The 18,485-nt window shown below is 34.4% G+C and overlaps 1 protein-coding gene across 3 annotated transcripts in view; it reads right to left on the bottom strand.

Moving 5' to 3' along the window:
* LOC131072872 (asparagine synthetase [glutamine-hydrolyzing] 3) overlaps positions 1 to 10,048 on the bottom strand; it is a 76,019-nt gene extending 65,971 nt beyond the window's left edge. The window contains exons 1-4 of one of the 3 annotated variants that reach the window (XM_058009164.1): positions 9,736 to 10,048; positions 9,500 to 9,649; positions 9,205 to 9,321; positions 4,562 to 4,700 (exon numbers count right to left, since the gene is read on the bottom strand). In XM_058009164.1, the coding sequence (XP_057865147.1) occupies positions 4,562 to 4,700; positions 9,205 to 9,284 (219 nt within the window). In that variant the 5' untranslated portion in view covers positions 9,285 to 9,321; positions 9,500 to 9,649; positions 9,736 to 10,048. The remainder of the gene's footprint in view (positions 1 to 4,561; positions 4,701 to 9,204; positions 9,322 to 9,499; positions 9,650 to 9,735) is intronic. The other 2 variants (XM_058009162.2, XM_058009163.2) reach the window with 2 other exon arrangements.
* Positions 10,049 to 18,485: the final 8,437 nt, after the last annotated feature.

Genomic DNA, 18,485 nt, shown 5'->3' with positions numbered 1-18,485 from the left:
ACAAATTACTCAATATAGAATTGGAAGAGATGAATGATATGGTGTTTCATTGTAGCAGAGTCGGCTCTTTATATCCTCTTCTTAGTGTGTAACGAGTGCCAACACTATATAGCCTACCATGCTGACATCAATCCCAAGGTACAACACAAATATTAGTAACATCCTGAGCCCAATAAGAAGAGCTCTACAAACACAAACAATACTAACATCTCATTTCTAGAATTGTTTTAGTAAAATCTTGATAATGAGAAAGATGGCAAAATAGTCAACTATTTATGAGATATCTTTCTCAATCGCCTTTGTTACATCTTGTTAGAAAAACAGTAAATTGAAAAAATTATTCATATCCAGATTTTATATAATAATTTGTAATGACCATTTACAAGTAATCAAAACATTCATCTATTGTTTATTATAAAGTGTAAAAAGTGTTTGAAGCACATGATAGATAGACAGATAGACAGACAGATTGAAAACGCAGCTGATAGTGATAAAAATAATTGATAATTCAATGTCAAGTGTCAAATCAATACAGAATTACAAAATATTTAAATAACAATCAATAATCTTCATATTTCTCTTATATAGATAGATAGATAGAAAGATGCCGCTGCAGCTACTTATGGTTCAAAAAAACCAAGTGATGACATTGATGCTCTCATTGAAAAGCAATATGAAGATTATTGATTGTAAGTGTGTATTGATTTGACACTTGACATTGAATTATCAATTATCTTTATCACTATCAGCTGCGTTTTCAATTCTGCATTTTTTGGGGGCACATTATGGGTATATATCTATGGCACTGCAACTGTTTGTGGTTCAAATGAACCAAGTGATGACATTGATGCTCTCAATGAAGAGCAATAAGACAATTTTTTATGGTAATTTTTTATTGATTTGACACTTTTGACACTGATTTATCAATTATCTTTATATACACAGCTAAACCCATCCATACAAAAGTCGCCATACTAGCAAAATCCCAAACCCATACCTGAACCAAAGATTTAGCACAAAAATTACATCAGTGCCTCAAAAAGTCAAAACTAGTGATTTTCATACATTATAAAGAGAGTCCATTTTTATTAAAGGAAAGGACAAAGCCATTGTGTGCCGTTCAACACATTATTCCTAAGTTAACCAGCACAGATTATTTTCAAGCAGCCCATCAAACAGTGGCCTGCATATTACTTCTATAAAAGCTTCCTCTGCAAAGAGGCTTAGCCTTTTCAAACCTGAGGGAGAATCCTTTAAAAGACAGAAAACAAAGGGACAACTGTAACATTTGAACAGAAAGAATTTATTAGGTTCAAGGTTACACAGCTTATAATTCAAGCAGTCCGTTCAACACATTATTCCTAAATTAACCAGCACAGATTATTTTCAAGCAGCCCATCAAACAGTGGCCTGCATATTACTTCTATAAAAGCTTCCTCTGCAAAGAGGCGTAGCCTTTTCAAACCTGAGGGAGAATCCTTTAAAAGACAGAAAACAAAGGGACAACTGTAACATTTGAACAGAAAGAATTTATTAGGTTCAAGGTTACACAGCTTATAATTCAAGCAGTCCATTAAACGGTGGTGGTTTCATGAGCTGCATATTAACTGTGTAAAGGTTTCCTATGCAAAAAGGTATGGCGTTTTCAAACCTGCACGAGAAGCTTTTAGACTACAGAAAACAAACCAATAACTGCAACATTTTAACGGAAAGACTTCTCTAGGCTTAGGATTACAGGACTCTCTGAGTAATCAACAAGTGCTCTGAGTCCATGTCCAAGAAGGCCCAAACAAACCCTGCCAAGAAGGTGCCAAGCCTGAGCAGTAACAATGGTCCTTATAGAAAGTTTCTAGATAATATCACCGGTTATCATCTTTGGAAATCCAGTGTTTAACATTGAGTTTGTGCCAAATATTTGCCAAGTCTGGGTCAACAGTTAGTCTGCTGAGTCCATGTCTGGTAACACTTATTAGGTTGCTCAGGCTACTGAACGTGGGGAGGCAAATCAATGATTCTGTTCTCAAAAGATGAAACAATTTCATTTACAATGGAGTATCATACCATATATAATTATCAGCAGACCAAGAAGAAGAAGGACCACGGTACTAAGAATGCAAAATTTGATATTTCTTAGAACACTACACTGGCTACTGTTTTCTAGTGACAGGAATTCTTATTTTGTGTGTGTAAGCGTCATCGGCCTGCCAAGTCCAAGTCTTGTAACACTAATAAGCTTGCTCTGGCTGCAAACATGGAGAGGATAACCAATAGTTCTGTTGTCAAAAGATGAAATAACTCCATTTACAATGGAGTATCGGACCATCAATAATTATCATCAAACAAACAAAAAGGGCCATGGTACCCAAACTACAGGATTTTAAGATTTCTTAGAAGACTATCTTGGCCATTGGTTTGTACATACAGAAATACAGAACTTCCTATTTTGTGTGTAAACTCATTGTGGAGACATTCAAGACAATTGAGCAACATGATTGTCCAAGCTAATGAATGAAAATCTGGCTAAAATGACAAATAAGTATGCATGGCATTTTAAGTTCATTAATTGGGTAACAGGTTTCATGAGAAACTATATATGCCTTGTTAGAAATATTGTCATTGATGTCAAAGGAGAACTAATGTCACAATATTTTATTGAAGTCAAAAGAGAGTTAAATGGCTAGCCAACCCATGGAATAATATTATGATTTAATGTAATATTATTATGTAATTTAGTATAGCCAACCCATGGAATAATATTATGATTTAATGTAATATTATTATTTAATTTAGTATGGCCAACCCATGTGTTTGGCGCCCAAAATTGTTGGCACCCATGTTTTGGGAAAAGTCAGTCCCATTTAATTTTTTAATATTAATTGGGGTGCCTCTTTGAAAGGGGCCGACCTCCCTTGAAAAAACAACTTCTCTTCATGAAAAGGCATGAAGTGAAATAAAAAGAAGATGAGATGGAGGTAAGAAGGCAAGTAGAAAAAATGTGATATCTTTCTAATAAAAACAGATTCTTAAAGGAGAGTATATGTGTGAAAATACGTTGATTCATTTACAAGCAGATTTTATGAAGGAGATTTAAACAATGGTCATCCATTGAAGAAGCAATATTCAATAAGGCAAAAACTTTGTTTATCTTAAAGTTTGTGCCTCCGAAAAGAAGAGATCGGTGTCTCTTGTTAAGTTGATGCTTAGTTGTGGGGATTGGTGTCTCTAGCGGGTCGGTGCCTACAAATTTTTGCAAGAAAAATTTACTTTGTCGCTGGATTTGGACAGAGATCCAAGCAGTCTTTCTTGTGGTTTTCTCTCGAAAGGGTTTCCACATAAATCTTATGTTTCTTAATTGTTAGATCTTATGGGATTGCTCTATTGTGGTTGTTAAATTTTAATAAGCAAAAGGTTGTCTTATACTGATTCACCCCCTTTCTCAGTATAAGTGTGTGCTCATCATGCCTACCCAGACGCCATAACAAATCAGCCACGTTTTGAAAAAAGAAATAAATAAATACGTGGAGAAAAATCTGTAAGAAATGATTGAGAAGACCTTGTCAAACCAGCCTTTTCTTAATCATCCTCAAAGATATCACTTAAAAATTTTAAAAAATAAAAAAATAAAAAACTTGGGAACACTATACCATGCTAAAACCCATCAGAACATTGTCCAAAATGACATGACAGTTGTCTGATTCTCCTCTATAGAAATAATTTTAAAGGAAGTCATTATTAAATTGCAAAGCAAACCTGTGTTTTTCAAAACAGTATCCCACTAATATATTTGCCATCAAGACACACAAATTGTAGAAATGGTATGAATGCAATACATTGATAATTTTAAAATCTCTATCATATGATTTCCTTGGAGATATTTAGTTTCAATACTTTTTTAAACTAAAAGTTCGCCTGTGAAATTTTGTAATGTTTCTGTAATGGCTATATTATTTGATAAATGGCAAATCAGTTATATATGGCACTGAACTATTTTGAATCAAATGGCCAAAAAGACACTATCATATGAAGTAACCAAAACAAAAATTGAACATTAAAAAATATACTATACAGCTGGAGGGAATAAAATATTAAAAAGAGACAAAGAAATTTAGTCACAATTTTCAAATATCCAATATAGGTGTAGTATTTTATATTGCACCTCTTTTATTTAAGGTATAATGTCTTGCTTGAATGCAATCAAAGCTGCCACCACTGCCTCTAGTTATTAAGTTAGCACCTCCCCTATATTGAATTTGCACCTTTCTTAGTGCAGTTAACTCACCTCCTATAGGAAACTTGTCACCATGACTTATGCACCCACGAGACTATTTATGTGTCTGGTTTTGAATACTAGAATAAGAAAGCCAACTTCAATTCACGGCAATTGTAAATAAAAGCACTGGTAGTAATTACTAATTTACTAGTAATTAGTTTAATTGTCCAGGACATGGGTAGAGGTTTTAAGCTTTCGTTAAGGAAATTCTAAAATCCAATTAAAATACATTTCACTAGAATTACACCAAAATTGACAATTCACTTCCTTTGAGTAGGGCTAGAAACTTACAGTAACAACTATTGTTTTGTCTTCATTATATAATGGTTGATCCCCAGATGTTGGATCCACTATGGCCAGTCTCTGATGTGCAAGAAAAAAATTGTCATGGTGAGAGATTCCACTCCAGTCTGGACCTCTGTGCTTTAGCCTGCCCACAAATAAAATAAAAAAGACATATTATGTAGGTTCTACAAGATAACAATACAGTCACAAATTCGTGTTCAATGTAATGCCCCCTTCTAAATTTTCTTTGTCTTCTTTAAGCATAATAAAGTATAAACCCTAACTTATAATAATAGTTGCATAATTAATTATAAGTATAAATTTAAACCAGAATTTGTAGTCTTAACAATGATTATGTAATTCAGATTTAAAGCTTGTAGCGTATCTTGGAAAATATAGAACTTATACTTTTATCTCTGCTGTACTTCTCCAATCTGCAGTGATCTCTCTCTTTTAAATCAGCTAGAGAAATTAAGGGGATTTCGCCCTTTAATTTCAGGCCTAGAGGGGTTTCATCCTCAGGTTCGTCAAACCTTATTCATATTCCACAAGGGAAATAATAAAATAATATATCCTCGAATAATTGTTCTTCTTCTCCTTACTTGGAGCCCTTTAAATATGTTATTTATTCAAGAGTTGCCACTCTTGAAAGTCTCTTGATTATACTTAATTTCATTTGATTATATTGTTCAATCGAAGCGGATGCCTTTTAACCTTTGTCTTCTAGCAGCTGCTTTTTAACTTTTTGTTTTGTAGCACTAAAAAACGGTTTGCATCTTTTTTTGTTTTTTGGTCTTATTCTAACTATCTTGATTCTTAACAACGTTTTTAATCTCCTTTTTCCTGTAGAGACTGCACAGCTGCATCCCTTTTTACTACCTTAATAATTTATTAATATTTCTGAATATTCTAATCTGAGCTTAATTTCTGAAATAAGGACATTACATTCAGTAAATAGAAGAAAACACAGAAAGCCTTCAAATTCAACATACAAAGAAAAAAGAAGCCAAAAGAAGCGAATTGTGTTAAAATTTTCATTTTAAACTATAATTTTTAAAAAAAATTGACCGTCTAAAGTGCATTAGGTCATTAATTCTTGAGAGTAATGTCAACGGAAACATAAGTCATGCTAAGAAAAATTTAACATTTAATTTTGAAATAGCAATCACAGCAGGCCTTCTCTTTCTATATCTCTTACCATACTTCAGATTTAGACATATTTAATGTGATTTTACACTATAAACCAGAGTTGCCGGAAACTCCTTTGTCCCTCCCCGGGAACGCGTTTCCCCGTATCCGTTCCCGTTTCTGAAACGGATACGTATCCGATACAACCCAAATACACGTCGAATATTGTACCCATGCATGCCCAAAAATCCTAGATTTCCAACCATGCTAAATACTAATGTAATTTGATTTTTTTTTAAAATTGACGTAAATCTTCCTAAATTTAATTTTAAAAAACTTCATTAATGCATTTTTAAAAAAAAACATGGTATTAACAGAACCTACACCAAATGAGAAAGACAAATGAAATATTTTTCTATTTCAGTGACCCATTTTTTGGGTTATCTTCGATGCAACTCTTCTATTTTTGCATATTGTAAAATGTTAAATCAACTTATCATTATTTATGTAGAAATTATGTGTCTATATTGCTTTTGAAGTAATGAAAATCTCCTTGAATAACTTAGAAAATTGTGTTAAATATATGTGTATGTTTTTTATGAATGACGTGTCCAGCCGTATCCGTATCCAATACCGTATCCGTATCGGATACCGTATCCGTGTCCATGCAACTTTGCTATAAACAGCTCTTCTTTACTGGCAGATTATCTATGGCTTTGTGCAATACATCCCAGTGGAACTAACATGCATCAGAGAACAATGTTTGTAGTGTGGACTTAATCCTTCAATTCGTGATGATTCTGTTGCTTCTCAAGGTATTGGCAATTATTGTAGCAGTAGCTGGGAAACCCTTTCTTCACATCATTAACTTTGTATATGTAGCGTCCTAAAATTGCGACACTTGCAATTTCGACTGCATTTCGGTCTTCACGATGGCGACGCAACACGGAACCTGAATGGAGACCCCGAAACTTGTCCACGACACCAAAAACTGCATTTTCAAGCACCCTGGCCTGAACCTCCTTTGCACCCTGCTGTCCCGGGAGGTGGGACCAAAGCGCCCAGCGCCTTGGTCCCTGGCCCTATTTTGGGCCCGGTCTCCTATGGGACTTCGGGTCTTTTTGTTTGCAAATTGGAAATTATCTTTCCTGGTCGGCCTAAGGTCGGAAAAATCAGTCTATTAACCCTAATTGGCAAGTATATAAACTACATTTTCCTCTCTCATTTGGATGGATGGAAAATAGATGAACATATGTGGAAACAATACTCAAGCATTCAAGCATTCAAGCATTCTTTCTAAGTCTCCATTCAAGGCTAAGTGTTGCATTCAAGACAAAGATTCAACCATTGAAGAGGAGATCACTTACTACATACTACTACAACATACAACATACAACAACATCTATACCTTCGCACATAAGGATACAAACATCCTTACAACAAGGTATTAGTACTTGTTTTACATTACAGACATTTACATTTACAGCATTTCTCATTTCTTGGTTAATTCCAAAACCGGGGTTTGACCTAAAGGCAAACCCCTAATCCCTAACCCCCCAATCGTCTTCGCTTTTCTGTGTGTAGGTTGCAGGTACGCGGCTGAAATTGAAGATCTGGAATCCTTGTGCAGAGACGAACAGATCCCCTTCGTTTCGCGGATTTTTTGGAGGACCGTGTGCACGCCGGGCGCCATCGTCCCGTCAACTTTCGCTCAAATTTGCAGGACAGCGCCGTATCGACATTTTACTGCTAATTCCAGGTCCGCAGCTTCATCCTATATCCCTATCTCAGTTTATAAGTGAATCTTTCTCACTTTCTATGCATTCCTAGCTTAATTCTTCTATGCACATTCTTTACAAAAGAGGGTAGCCTTGCTGTCTTAACCCTTGAAACTCATTTAGCATCCAATCTTGCATTGCGTGGGATTGGATCTTGTGGGTTTCAACCCCTCTTTTGAATGTAAAGTCTCCCAAGTGAAAACCATCAACCCTAGCAACCTCCCTTCTCTCTCCTTGGAGTTGGAAGAGGGGAGAGCAACTAGGGTTCGACCGATTTTCCGCTTTACAGTATATAAAAGATAAATACTATTCATGGAAAGGTGTTGATTAATATATGAGCAGAAGCAGAATCAACAATGCTCCATCCAATCCTATGGGGACAGAATTAGCAGTTTGAACCTGCATCAGAGAACAATGTTTGTAGTATGGACTTAATCCTTCAATCCATGATGATTTTGTTGCTTCTCAAGGTATTGGCAATTATTGTAGCAGAAGCTGGGATCCTCCTTAGCAGTATCCTAGGCAGTTCAATCGCTAGGAAGTAAGTGGTGATCATGTTCATAAGTTGGTTGTTGATAATAAAGTAATTAGTGTTGCACCTCCTAATTAAATTGATTAACATCCTATACTTGACAGTCATAAAACTTGACAATTTTTGAAGTTATAAGTTATAACAATTAGAAGAGTTTGGATAAGAACAATATATGTAGTCCAAAGCAACAAACAGCCCTAATTTTGATATGCGGTAAGAACATTTTATTGTCCAAGAATCTTTTAGGAAGATTAAAAAACCCAATGGGAAGCACAATTTTAGAGTTCCTATCTCAAGGTAAATCAATTTGTTGTATTCTTGACAGATGTCGTTATGGAGTATCAAAGTTGCTAAACCTTAAAAAACTTGGTTTGGATAAAATTTTGGCAGTAAGGCGGTCATGGCAATTCTTCTGGTTTTGATGCAAATGGAATGGTTCTGGGAGTCGGGCAAGATAACGTTATCATAACTTCGAGACCCTCAGTTGACTCTACCATTGTATGCTGCTCAAGATCCTCAGATAAATGCACCATTGTTTACTGTTCATGTTATGTACGGTCGGACTATTTTATCGAAACTCTATATGGTTGGGGTGCACAAATTATTAGTGCTTCTCTGGTTGCAGGTTTAACTATTAAGCAGGAAGATCAAGAAGAGCATTTTCAAGGTTCTCTTATGGACAGTTCTTTGTAGCTTCATCAGATGACTACTAGTTACACTGCTTAGTCATGACCTAGCCTTCGCTAGAATCAGATTGTATACCATATGGAAAGAAAATTTAAAGCATGGTAATAACAATTGTGACAAACTCGATACTAAACACGGCTTAGTAGTTGTATTACGCCGATTTGAACTTAAAACCCACATAAAACAGTCAATATTTTGCAAAACTGGAATAATGTGGATTCATTCAATAACTCGGGATTAACTATTTCATCTATTTTAAGTTTGCCAAGTTTTTCACTTTTTCATTTCCCTTCCGTGTCAACAGAATGCTTTTAATAATATATAATGTAACCATTCACATGCCCTCCACAGAAATTAAAGGGGATTTACCCAAAAGAAAAAAAGAATCAGAAGGGTTTCTATTGCTAACATTGAATAAACAGAAAAAATCAAAACAGGAAAAGCAGGTTAAAAGAAACTCAAATTAAAATAAATAAATGGTTCAGCATATGTTAGAAACTCAAGACATTGAAATACCAACACACCTTCGGGAAAGTTCGAGTATGCGAGCTCGTTTGGCTTGTGACGTGTCAATGCAACCCAACACTGCGAGTATTCCACACATTTTTCCTCTTCACTCTTAACCCCAAAACCCTAGGCACCTGAAAAACGCTCAAAGGTGGCCAAAAAACAAAAATACATCAGATCGAAGAAAAAATGATAAAATATCAGAAACCAAGATTCTCGGGACTATTAAAAGACGCAATAACTAATAAAATTCTAAAAATAAATAACGTGCATTTGGGAAGACTCTTTTTTTCCCTGCCGATAAAGCCTTACCAGTACCAGTCAGGCCGATCCTCTTCTTTCTCCTTGTGCTCTTGGATTCCAAGCTTCTCTATATTCGATTTCAGAATGGCGGCGTCCACAAAAAAGCGCGTATTAAATGGTAATCAAAGTGCTTTCATGAATCTGAGCAGGTTACGTAATCTGTGGACGAAAGTAAGTAACAAATAGGAATCCAATTTGCTCTTCATTTTTTAAGTCAAGTCAAACTAACGAAATTTTAAGATTACCGTTGGATGCGCTCATGGAATCACTTTGCAATTTGGAATTTGGAGTCTGTGGCGGACTTGGTGGCCACACAAGGGACATGAATCCCGTGTGTATGGAATTGATTGTATTTGTCAAAAGGTCACTACATTTTCCCGACAACGTAGGTACGTCGATATGGATCTTCCATAGAGTTTGTGGCAGACTAGCTTTTGCTGAACTGCTACTTTTCAGCACAAAACCCTAAATTTAAGTTTCCCACATGGGTGTACAATTGCAGGGAAATAAAGCAAATGGGTGAAATAATTAATAAGTTAGTGGAAGAAAAATTTACAAATATCATAAGAATACAAGAAATAGGATTTAGAAAGTTTTTATGAAAGAGTGAATATTAGTTTGAAAGTAAAATTGTCGATAGTTTAATTAAGATGCTCGTCGTCTTAGGTATTAAACTAATAATGGATGGTGTATAAAAAGGAGTGGGAAAAAATAGATTGATTGGAATAAGGAATGGTGGAGATAGAATGGTTCTTTGTCAAGGAGTGCAAAACATATAAAGACATTTGTGTCAACTATGAAGACACCTTGCAAGTTGATAATTTAAGTACCTTGTTTAAGGATGCAAGGTTGGACAAAACTACAAACTTCATCATCAAGATCCATTGTAGAAGATCTAGTTTTGAAGGGAGATTACAAACTTTATCAGGGTTTGTGTGTTGTTCCTATAGGTTGCTTTGGTCTCGTGGATATTTGTGTGCATCTTTTGGTACCAGTTGTGTGTTTATTTCCTTGACATTTCAAATCAAACTACATGATCCATCATCAAGTTGAGACCAAGATAAGAGAAAAATAATTGAATGATTGTTAGCAAGCTAGGTAAAATAGAAAAGGAGAGTGTGAGTGGGTGCAAGGATCAAGGTGACAAGAGATAGAGTAGGTAAAGATGCCTAAGGTTAAGAGAAAACTACTAAAAGAAAACAAACCTAAAGAATAAGGAGGAAGAGTAGAATAGAAAGAAAACAAAACAACTAGTCCACTCAAATAAATAAATGAAAATAAAAAAATGGTCACCTTGGTCCTTGTACCCACTCACCCTCTTCTTTTTATTCTACCTATTCTGCTAACAATCATTCAATTATTTTCTCTTGTCTTGCTCTCTTCGTGATGATGGTTCATGTAGTTTGATCCAAAATGTTGAGGAAATAAACTTACACAACTGATACCAGAAGATACACACAAACATTATATGTTATGATTTAGGTGCCATCAACCTTGCAAATCCTTTAATTTATTATTTTCTTAATATCTTTTGTAATTTACCCATAAGAGGTTAAATTGTTTAACCAACAGTGGTGAAAGAGACCATGTAAAGGCAAAGTTGCTTTTACCATTTGTCCTCAGGGAAAAGGACAAAAATAGCTAGGTGAGCCCTTTTTGGAAGCTTCTATTTTGAGATGGTTGGACACGTGTAAGGGGTTGTACGAACATCTATGATGGTTAAGATAGTCATTATTGATTCTATGACAATATTTATGATGAAATCCTTAGGCAGGTGCCCATGCATGAGAGATGCCTTACATATGACATTGTAAGAGCATCTGTAAAAGGCTATTTTTCATGTTTTTTACTCATTTCAATGAGATACGCATGAGTTTTTCTAGGTGGTTTTGTACCTTGTTGTTTGGTGATACCATGGTTGTATTCATCCTCACAAATCTCTATAAATTGGGGCCTTCAGCTGGAGTTATTCATTCAGTTTTGTTCAATTTCCAAGATAATGAAGTGTTGTCGAATTTTACAGAGGTCTACAAGAGAAGTGCATTGCTATTCTAATCTCCATTTGATTAGTAATATACTTGCCCCTCTTTTTGTGGTGGAGCTTTTTCTCTAAAGGATTTCTCCACATAAATCTAGTGTTTCATGTGTAATGGTCTTCTTGTTCTTGTTTTGATTCTACAATCACTTTGAAAAGGGTTAATCTTAGTTTCAAATTTTTAATAATTTTCATTTAAAGTTCATATTGCAAGTTTTCTTCACCTTGTTTTATAACATTATGGACTTGTTGATATTACTATATCTTTCATTCATTCATACAAATGAGATCTCAAGTATGTAAGCATAAAATGAAAAACATAAAGTAATTAGTTATTTTATTATATTATGTTAATTTATATATTACGACTAATTTGACTTAATTTATTGGATTAAATTCTTTAAAGATGAATTATCTCCTGTCACTAAAAAAGGAAGAAAAAAAAGAAAATTGTTGTTTATTGATTTTGGATTAAATCAAATTTACAATTTCAATTGTCTACCATTATTATGTCTTTGTGTTGCAATCATGATCTATGCACTTATAGACCTAGAGATTTTTTTTGTCCGTAAAATGAAATGTTATGCAAGCATTAAACTTTGATAGATATTTGTGCCTTGAATAGATTTGTATTATTGTTGTTCGCATGGTCAAATGCACATAAGATGATGTAAGAAACCTAAAAAAAAAGATTAATCAACTATTTGTAAATGTAGATGTTGACGCAAGTTTATGATCTATAATTCCTCTCTCCAAATATGTTGTTCGGTCATTATATTCTCTCATAACCTGGGACTTGTCTTTAAAGACACAACCATGTTTATGCTCAATTTGAAAGCGTCTATGTGTAAGCCAACTACTATATGCTCAAACTCTAGAAATTATAAAATATATTTTTTGCATAAAAGAATGCAATCACATGCATGATTATATCAAGGGTCATAATTGCATCTATAATTGTGTCTAAGTACATAATAACCTTACAAGATTGTATCAATATATAAGGATAAGGTATTGGAATAAAGGGGAAAACAATAGATTTAAAGCTAGCTTACATGTAAAATAAGAAAAATAGAGAACTAAGATATTGTACTTGAGACAAACCAAGAAGAAAAAGGAGCAAAGTATGCACTTTCTCCTATATATTTTATACCACTTTGGATGTGTATGTGTGCTAACATGAATCTTATATGCTAAAGTAAATAAGATAGTAAATAAACTAGCAAGCTATTTCTGAAAGTATATAGTTTGGATGATGCCCCTTCGCTTTTTTGTATGTCGATAGAGTCACATCTCTAAACCTATACACATGTGCATAATTAATCACTGATATCACTTGTGTTGGCCATAGACATAAGTGTGAAAAGCATCATATTTAACATTGCACATATTTGTATCTCAACTTTTTAATACAAAACATCAAAGAGGATAAAAGAGTGGATTTATGGGATTGTAATTGAGTTGGCCCCTATCAAATGACGCGTGTGAAAAGAAAAACATGCAATGTTGTTAGCATTGTCAACGAGTTTACTTGTTGGGATATGTAATATTCCTTGTTGCCATTATGTTAATATTTTTTATTTTTATTATTCAACCATGCATTTGAGGTATCCCAATTAAAGCGTCACTGTGTTATTTGTAATTTATAAGTAGGTAATGTGTAAATTTATTTGTGTCATCAAAGTTGTTAAAAGTAATTATTGTTGGGATAAAGGTGTCTCAACCTTAGAGTCATTACATGGATAAATATTTGATTATTTTATTAATTAAATCCTACGTGTTAACTTACTGTGTTACTATATCACTTTGTGGGACCTAATTATGAGTTGACTTCCTATATGTGAAGTGAAGAGCATGAAATTCTGCCACTTGTCACTTGTGCAAAAGAATCTATAAAAAAATTAGGAGGTGTGCTTTGGTGACATGTGTCCTTGTATGTTGAGTTTACACTTAGCGAGATATGGAAATTGCTATGTTGGGACTAAAGGATCATGGGGAGTTAATATTTGGTGGTTTATATTTATTTATTGAGTTATCTTTAGCAAGTATCCATATGCATGGTGGGCGCTTGATTATAACATCGGTGGTTTCTACGTAATTGAATGTTGTGCATATGGAAAGTTACCATTATGGAAGGATAAGTGTTAGTGCTTTTGAAAGTGTTATTTGTAACATGTCGATGATGTAGAAAGTTGTTGTTTTGGAGACCACTTGACTACCTGGGCAGGGGAGATTTTTTTGGAAACCATGGGTGCCTACCTTTCATATGTGAGCTCTATAAATATGTTAGTGCCTATATTGTTTTAGTTTCATTTATTTTTTGAGATATCATTACACTATTAGAGTTGCTCTACATTTCTCTATTGTTGTATCAACTCCTGAAGAGCATTAGCTTTGTACATTTTATTGTAATCTTTGTTGTTGGAATACAATTGAGCTCTTTATTTTGGAGTGTTGGTTTTTTTCCATACAGGTTTTTCCACATAAATATGGTGTTAAGTTTTTATGTTTTTATTTGCTTGAAATTGATATTACTTATGGGAATCTAATCTGTAATTTATTCAAGGGTTTGTAAGAAGTTTTTTTTACATTCATTCTTCTATTAGATTTAACATTGGAAGCGTTATATTACACTTTGCTTCTTTTCAGTTCGTATCAAAGCCTGGTCAACTTTGTTATCCTTGTTAGGTAGAAGGGGTTTTTTGTAGAGATCTTATTTTAGTGGGAGTCTTGTAGAGAAAAGACTGTAAACTTATTCCAACTAGCATAATAGAGATGGAGAAGTTTAATGGTGGCAATTTTGAGTTGTGGAAACTCAAAATGAAGGATATGCTTGTAGATAGAGATTTGTGGGATGTGATATTTAGAACAAAACCAACCATTGTTGCCCAAAATGTATGAGATACAATGGATCTGTAGTGTCGTAAATAGTCATTGGGCCAATTTACACCTCATGCTTGTGCCCCTACTTTAGCATATCTCCCCCATACCTCCTATCTAGATCCACTCAGTGTCTTGACTCCAGTTTTTATGCTCATTACACCTACCAGGTGATTCCCCGAAGAGGTGTCCTCCTCTTTCAACCCAAAATCTATTCCCCCTCTTTGGGGCCCAATTTTCAAGGAGGGGGTGAGACCTTCTCCGATAGGAAAATAAATTAGTAGCTCAATATGACCATTGGAGGTCAACCTGATCAATAAATTGACCTAGATCCCCATATATAAAGACATTAATCAATTCATTTCAATCCTAACGACGAGCATTATCAAGCAATCCAGCATTCAAACACTGTAGTGTTCATCATCAAGCATTTTCAAAAGTCTTCAAGACTACCTATTCTTCATTCAATCATTATGGAGCAAGTTACAACATTCATATGCAAGCATGTGTGTGTGATTAGGGTTTTTTCATGTTCATGCCATTTCATACAACATATGTGATTACATTCAATAAGTAAAGCATCATTATCAGTCATTGGAGATCTGAGGTATACTTTTCCATTATTTATTTTAATATTCACAATATTTCATTTAAGGTTAATTCCTAAACTGGGGTTTGACTTAGGAAAACCCCTATTCCCAACCTATTTTCCCTTCTTTATGTGTGTACGAAGTAGGTAAGAAGTTGTGATCTTCGAGATGAGCTTTATTTACAAAGACGAATCGATCCCCCATTGGGGTGCGAAAAGTTTGGAGGACCAGAGCGACCATCACACCGGTCCCGACAAATCAAGAGCTCCTTTTGGGAACAATTCTAAATCCTCTTACAACCCTCAAATCTAGGTTTGTGGTTCAATCAGATGATTGTAGCTTACTGTTTAATATAGTGAACTCACAATAATGGTTCCCACTTTTTTCCCAACTTTGACACTGAGATGAACATTTTTAAAAATAATCTTCACTTTCCGACACCTGTAACTTTTAAACCATTAAGAATTTGACGATGATGTAAATCAATGATTTGTAACATCTTGTCTATAGATTCTAAATAGATTTTTTCAATTTTTTTGGAAGAAAACTATTTTTATTTTTCCATCTCCCTCGAAAAGTAGTTTTTTACAACAAACAAATTTTTTTAAGAGTGATGTGCCTCCCAAAGTGCATAACTTTTTTTTCTATAAATGATAAAAACTTAATTCTTTCAAATTTTGGTTTGTAACATCAATATCCAGGGCATGGAGTTGGTTTGATAGTGATATGTTGAATATTTTTCATTTTATTAAGTTTTGAAGTCCGACTAACTATATTTTAGACATAGGTGTATTTTGAACACATAACTTATTCTATATATATCGAAATTCAAATTTTTTTTTGCTAGAAAGAAGACATCAATACCTAGGGCATAGATATTTTTCATAATTTTTTTGAATTAGTAAACTGTTATTCCCAATGCATTGAACAGAGAAGTTCATGTTCACTAAAAAAATAATATTTCGTAAAATTTTAAAAACAAGATCATAATAAACTCACAATGTGATAAAATTATAGTTGTTGGAAAGCTTGCTTCGAGTACTGTCATCCTATATTTTTGGGTTGTCAAGATTCCTTCATTTGACCCTTGAACTAGAGGATTCAAGGCTGGAATTTCTTAGAATTTTGAAGAATTTGGGGGAGAGATGTCCAGGAAGCCAGTTTATGCGAACAAGGATTCGTATGAAGGGGGGTTGTTTGAACCCCAAGCAGTTCGCTCGAACATAGGGTGCACAAACAACCACGTAACAAATTGGTTTGTGCGAACATGCCTTTTTTAACGGTTGACATTAGTACAAACCTAGGCTGACGCAAAATTATATTTTTTTTAGAATTAAAAATCTCTTATAAATAGAAATATTTTAATTCAATTTTTCCAACACAAATTATCAAAGTATTTTGTATTTTTTAATGGAAGAAGACATTTAAAGGTTATTTAAGGGCGACAATTTGAAGGTCATTTTGTGGGCGACAATTTGAAGGTCATTTTGTGGGCGACAAATTTAAGTCATTTAAGATATTTTAAGGTTGTTTTAAAGGCATGGGGAGCAAGAAGAGAAGGCAAAATAAGACTTCAAGGAATTATTCACCCAACACGGAACAAAGATATCGAGAACTAAGAATGCAAAGATATTATGCACATATGTATTTTTACTTAAGTTTGTAAAGTGGAAAATTGGGTCCTAGTGACTCCCCACCTATGAGAGAGAAAGGAAGCCACTTGGATGATTTTCACTTGCGAGGAACTTTAAATTCAAAAGAAGGGCTTGAATCCGCTAGATCCAAATCTAAGGGGAACAAGGATGTGAATTCTGAGTGGATTGCAAGTGGTTGAAGTGTGATTTGCCCTCTTTTGTAAATGAGAAAGTTGACTTGTTGACTATGTGGAAAAGAGAGAAGAAATGAGTGAAATGAGGTGCTACCAGTTCGGGATCGTGTTGTAACTTCGGATCTGAGCTAATTAAACTGACGCGGATCTACCTTGCAAATTTGGAGAAAATTTGTCGGGCCCATGGTAAGAATGTACATAGTTCGCCACAAAATCCATGAAATGAAAAGGGTTCTTTCATCTCTGCAAATGAAGCCCAAACCTACAATTACAGTTGTGCACCTGCAACCTACACACAGGAAAGAGAAGAAAGGGGGGTTGTGGATAAGGGTTTGCCTCAGTCAAACCCCGGTTGAGGAATCAACCTAGAAATAAAGTAATTGCAAATGCTTGAATGTAAACAATGGAAATGTATACCTTGTAGATCTACAACTTGTTGATGATGATTGCTTTGCTTCTTGAATGTAATCACAAATATTGTATGAAATGGCATGTAACATGACAAAACCCTAACACACACATGCTTGCAAATGAATGTTGTAATGTCGCTCCCATGACTGAATGAAGAAGACTTGAATGCTTGAATGCTTGATGATGACCTTGAAATCTTGTATCTTCTCCTTATGCCTATTATCTCCTCTCATGCGTTCATTCGCCCTCTATCCGTCCCTGAATGAAGGTATTCAATTCCTTTTTATACATGCCTCAAGGATTAATTTTCAACCACTGAAGGCCAATAAAGAGGAATTAAAAACCCCGAAGACAAGAAAATGCATAGGAGATCGGGCAAACCGAACATAGGGCCACCCTAAGGGGTGAGGACAAGGGTGCATCGCCCCTATCCTAGGGGGAGAGGGGCGCCATGCCACTATCCTAGGGGGAACAGGGGCTCCAAGCCCCTGTCCTGCCCTATTTTGGGGCTCGGGCAGGGTCTAAAGCAGACACAAGACATGAAGGAGAAAAACTGAAGGGTTGAAAATGCAAAAATAGGTCTCGGTAAGGGAAGGAGATACCGTCGCCGAGGTGAGGACCCCAAATATGGTTAAAATTTCATGGGTCGCAATTTTATGACACTACAAAGTTCTAGTTAATTTTACTTGTATTACGTACTGAAAATTGTATTTATTTGATTAGTTAATTTATATTTTTATGTAAAAAATTATAAAAAATATTTTAAATAAAATTTAATTTAATTAAATTAATAATTTTTTAAATAATTATATCTTAATTATTTCTAAATTATGTAATTTTTATTAAACTTTGTTAAGTGTGTTATTTTTATCAAACTTTGTTAAGTGTGTTATTTTTATTAAATTGTGTTTCTTCTAAATTATGAGACATTTTGAATAAATGAATTAAAAATAATCAAATTTGAAATTAGTCTATGATACTATACTTAAATCTTTTTATAACTCCTCTCTCTCTTTACAGCCTCTCTTTTTCTAGGATGTCTTTAAATTAGGACCTATGTATCTAGAGTAACAAGTTCATAAATTGGAAATGATTGGATTGAAAATAATCTCGTTTTAATTAAAAATAATCTTGCTTTAATTTGAAATAATGTGTGTCTTTGCATTTCAAATTCCTAGTCTAATTAGGCTCGCACAATTTTATTGACATTTTCTTTGTTTGTTGAGGGTAATTAACTTGCTTGGTGTGTCT

The sequence above is a fragment of the Cryptomeria japonica genome, chromosome 6 (assembly GCF_030272615.1).
Source record: "Cryptomeria japonica chromosome 6, Sugi_1.0, whole genome shotgun sequence".
Taxonomy (NCBI): domain Eukaryota; kingdom Viridiplantae; phylum Streptophyta; class Pinopsida; order Cupressales; family Cupressaceae; genus Cryptomeria; species Cryptomeria japonica.
Note: the sequence above shows the minus strand (reverse complement) of the source record. Positions and strands in the feature narration are given on the sequence as shown.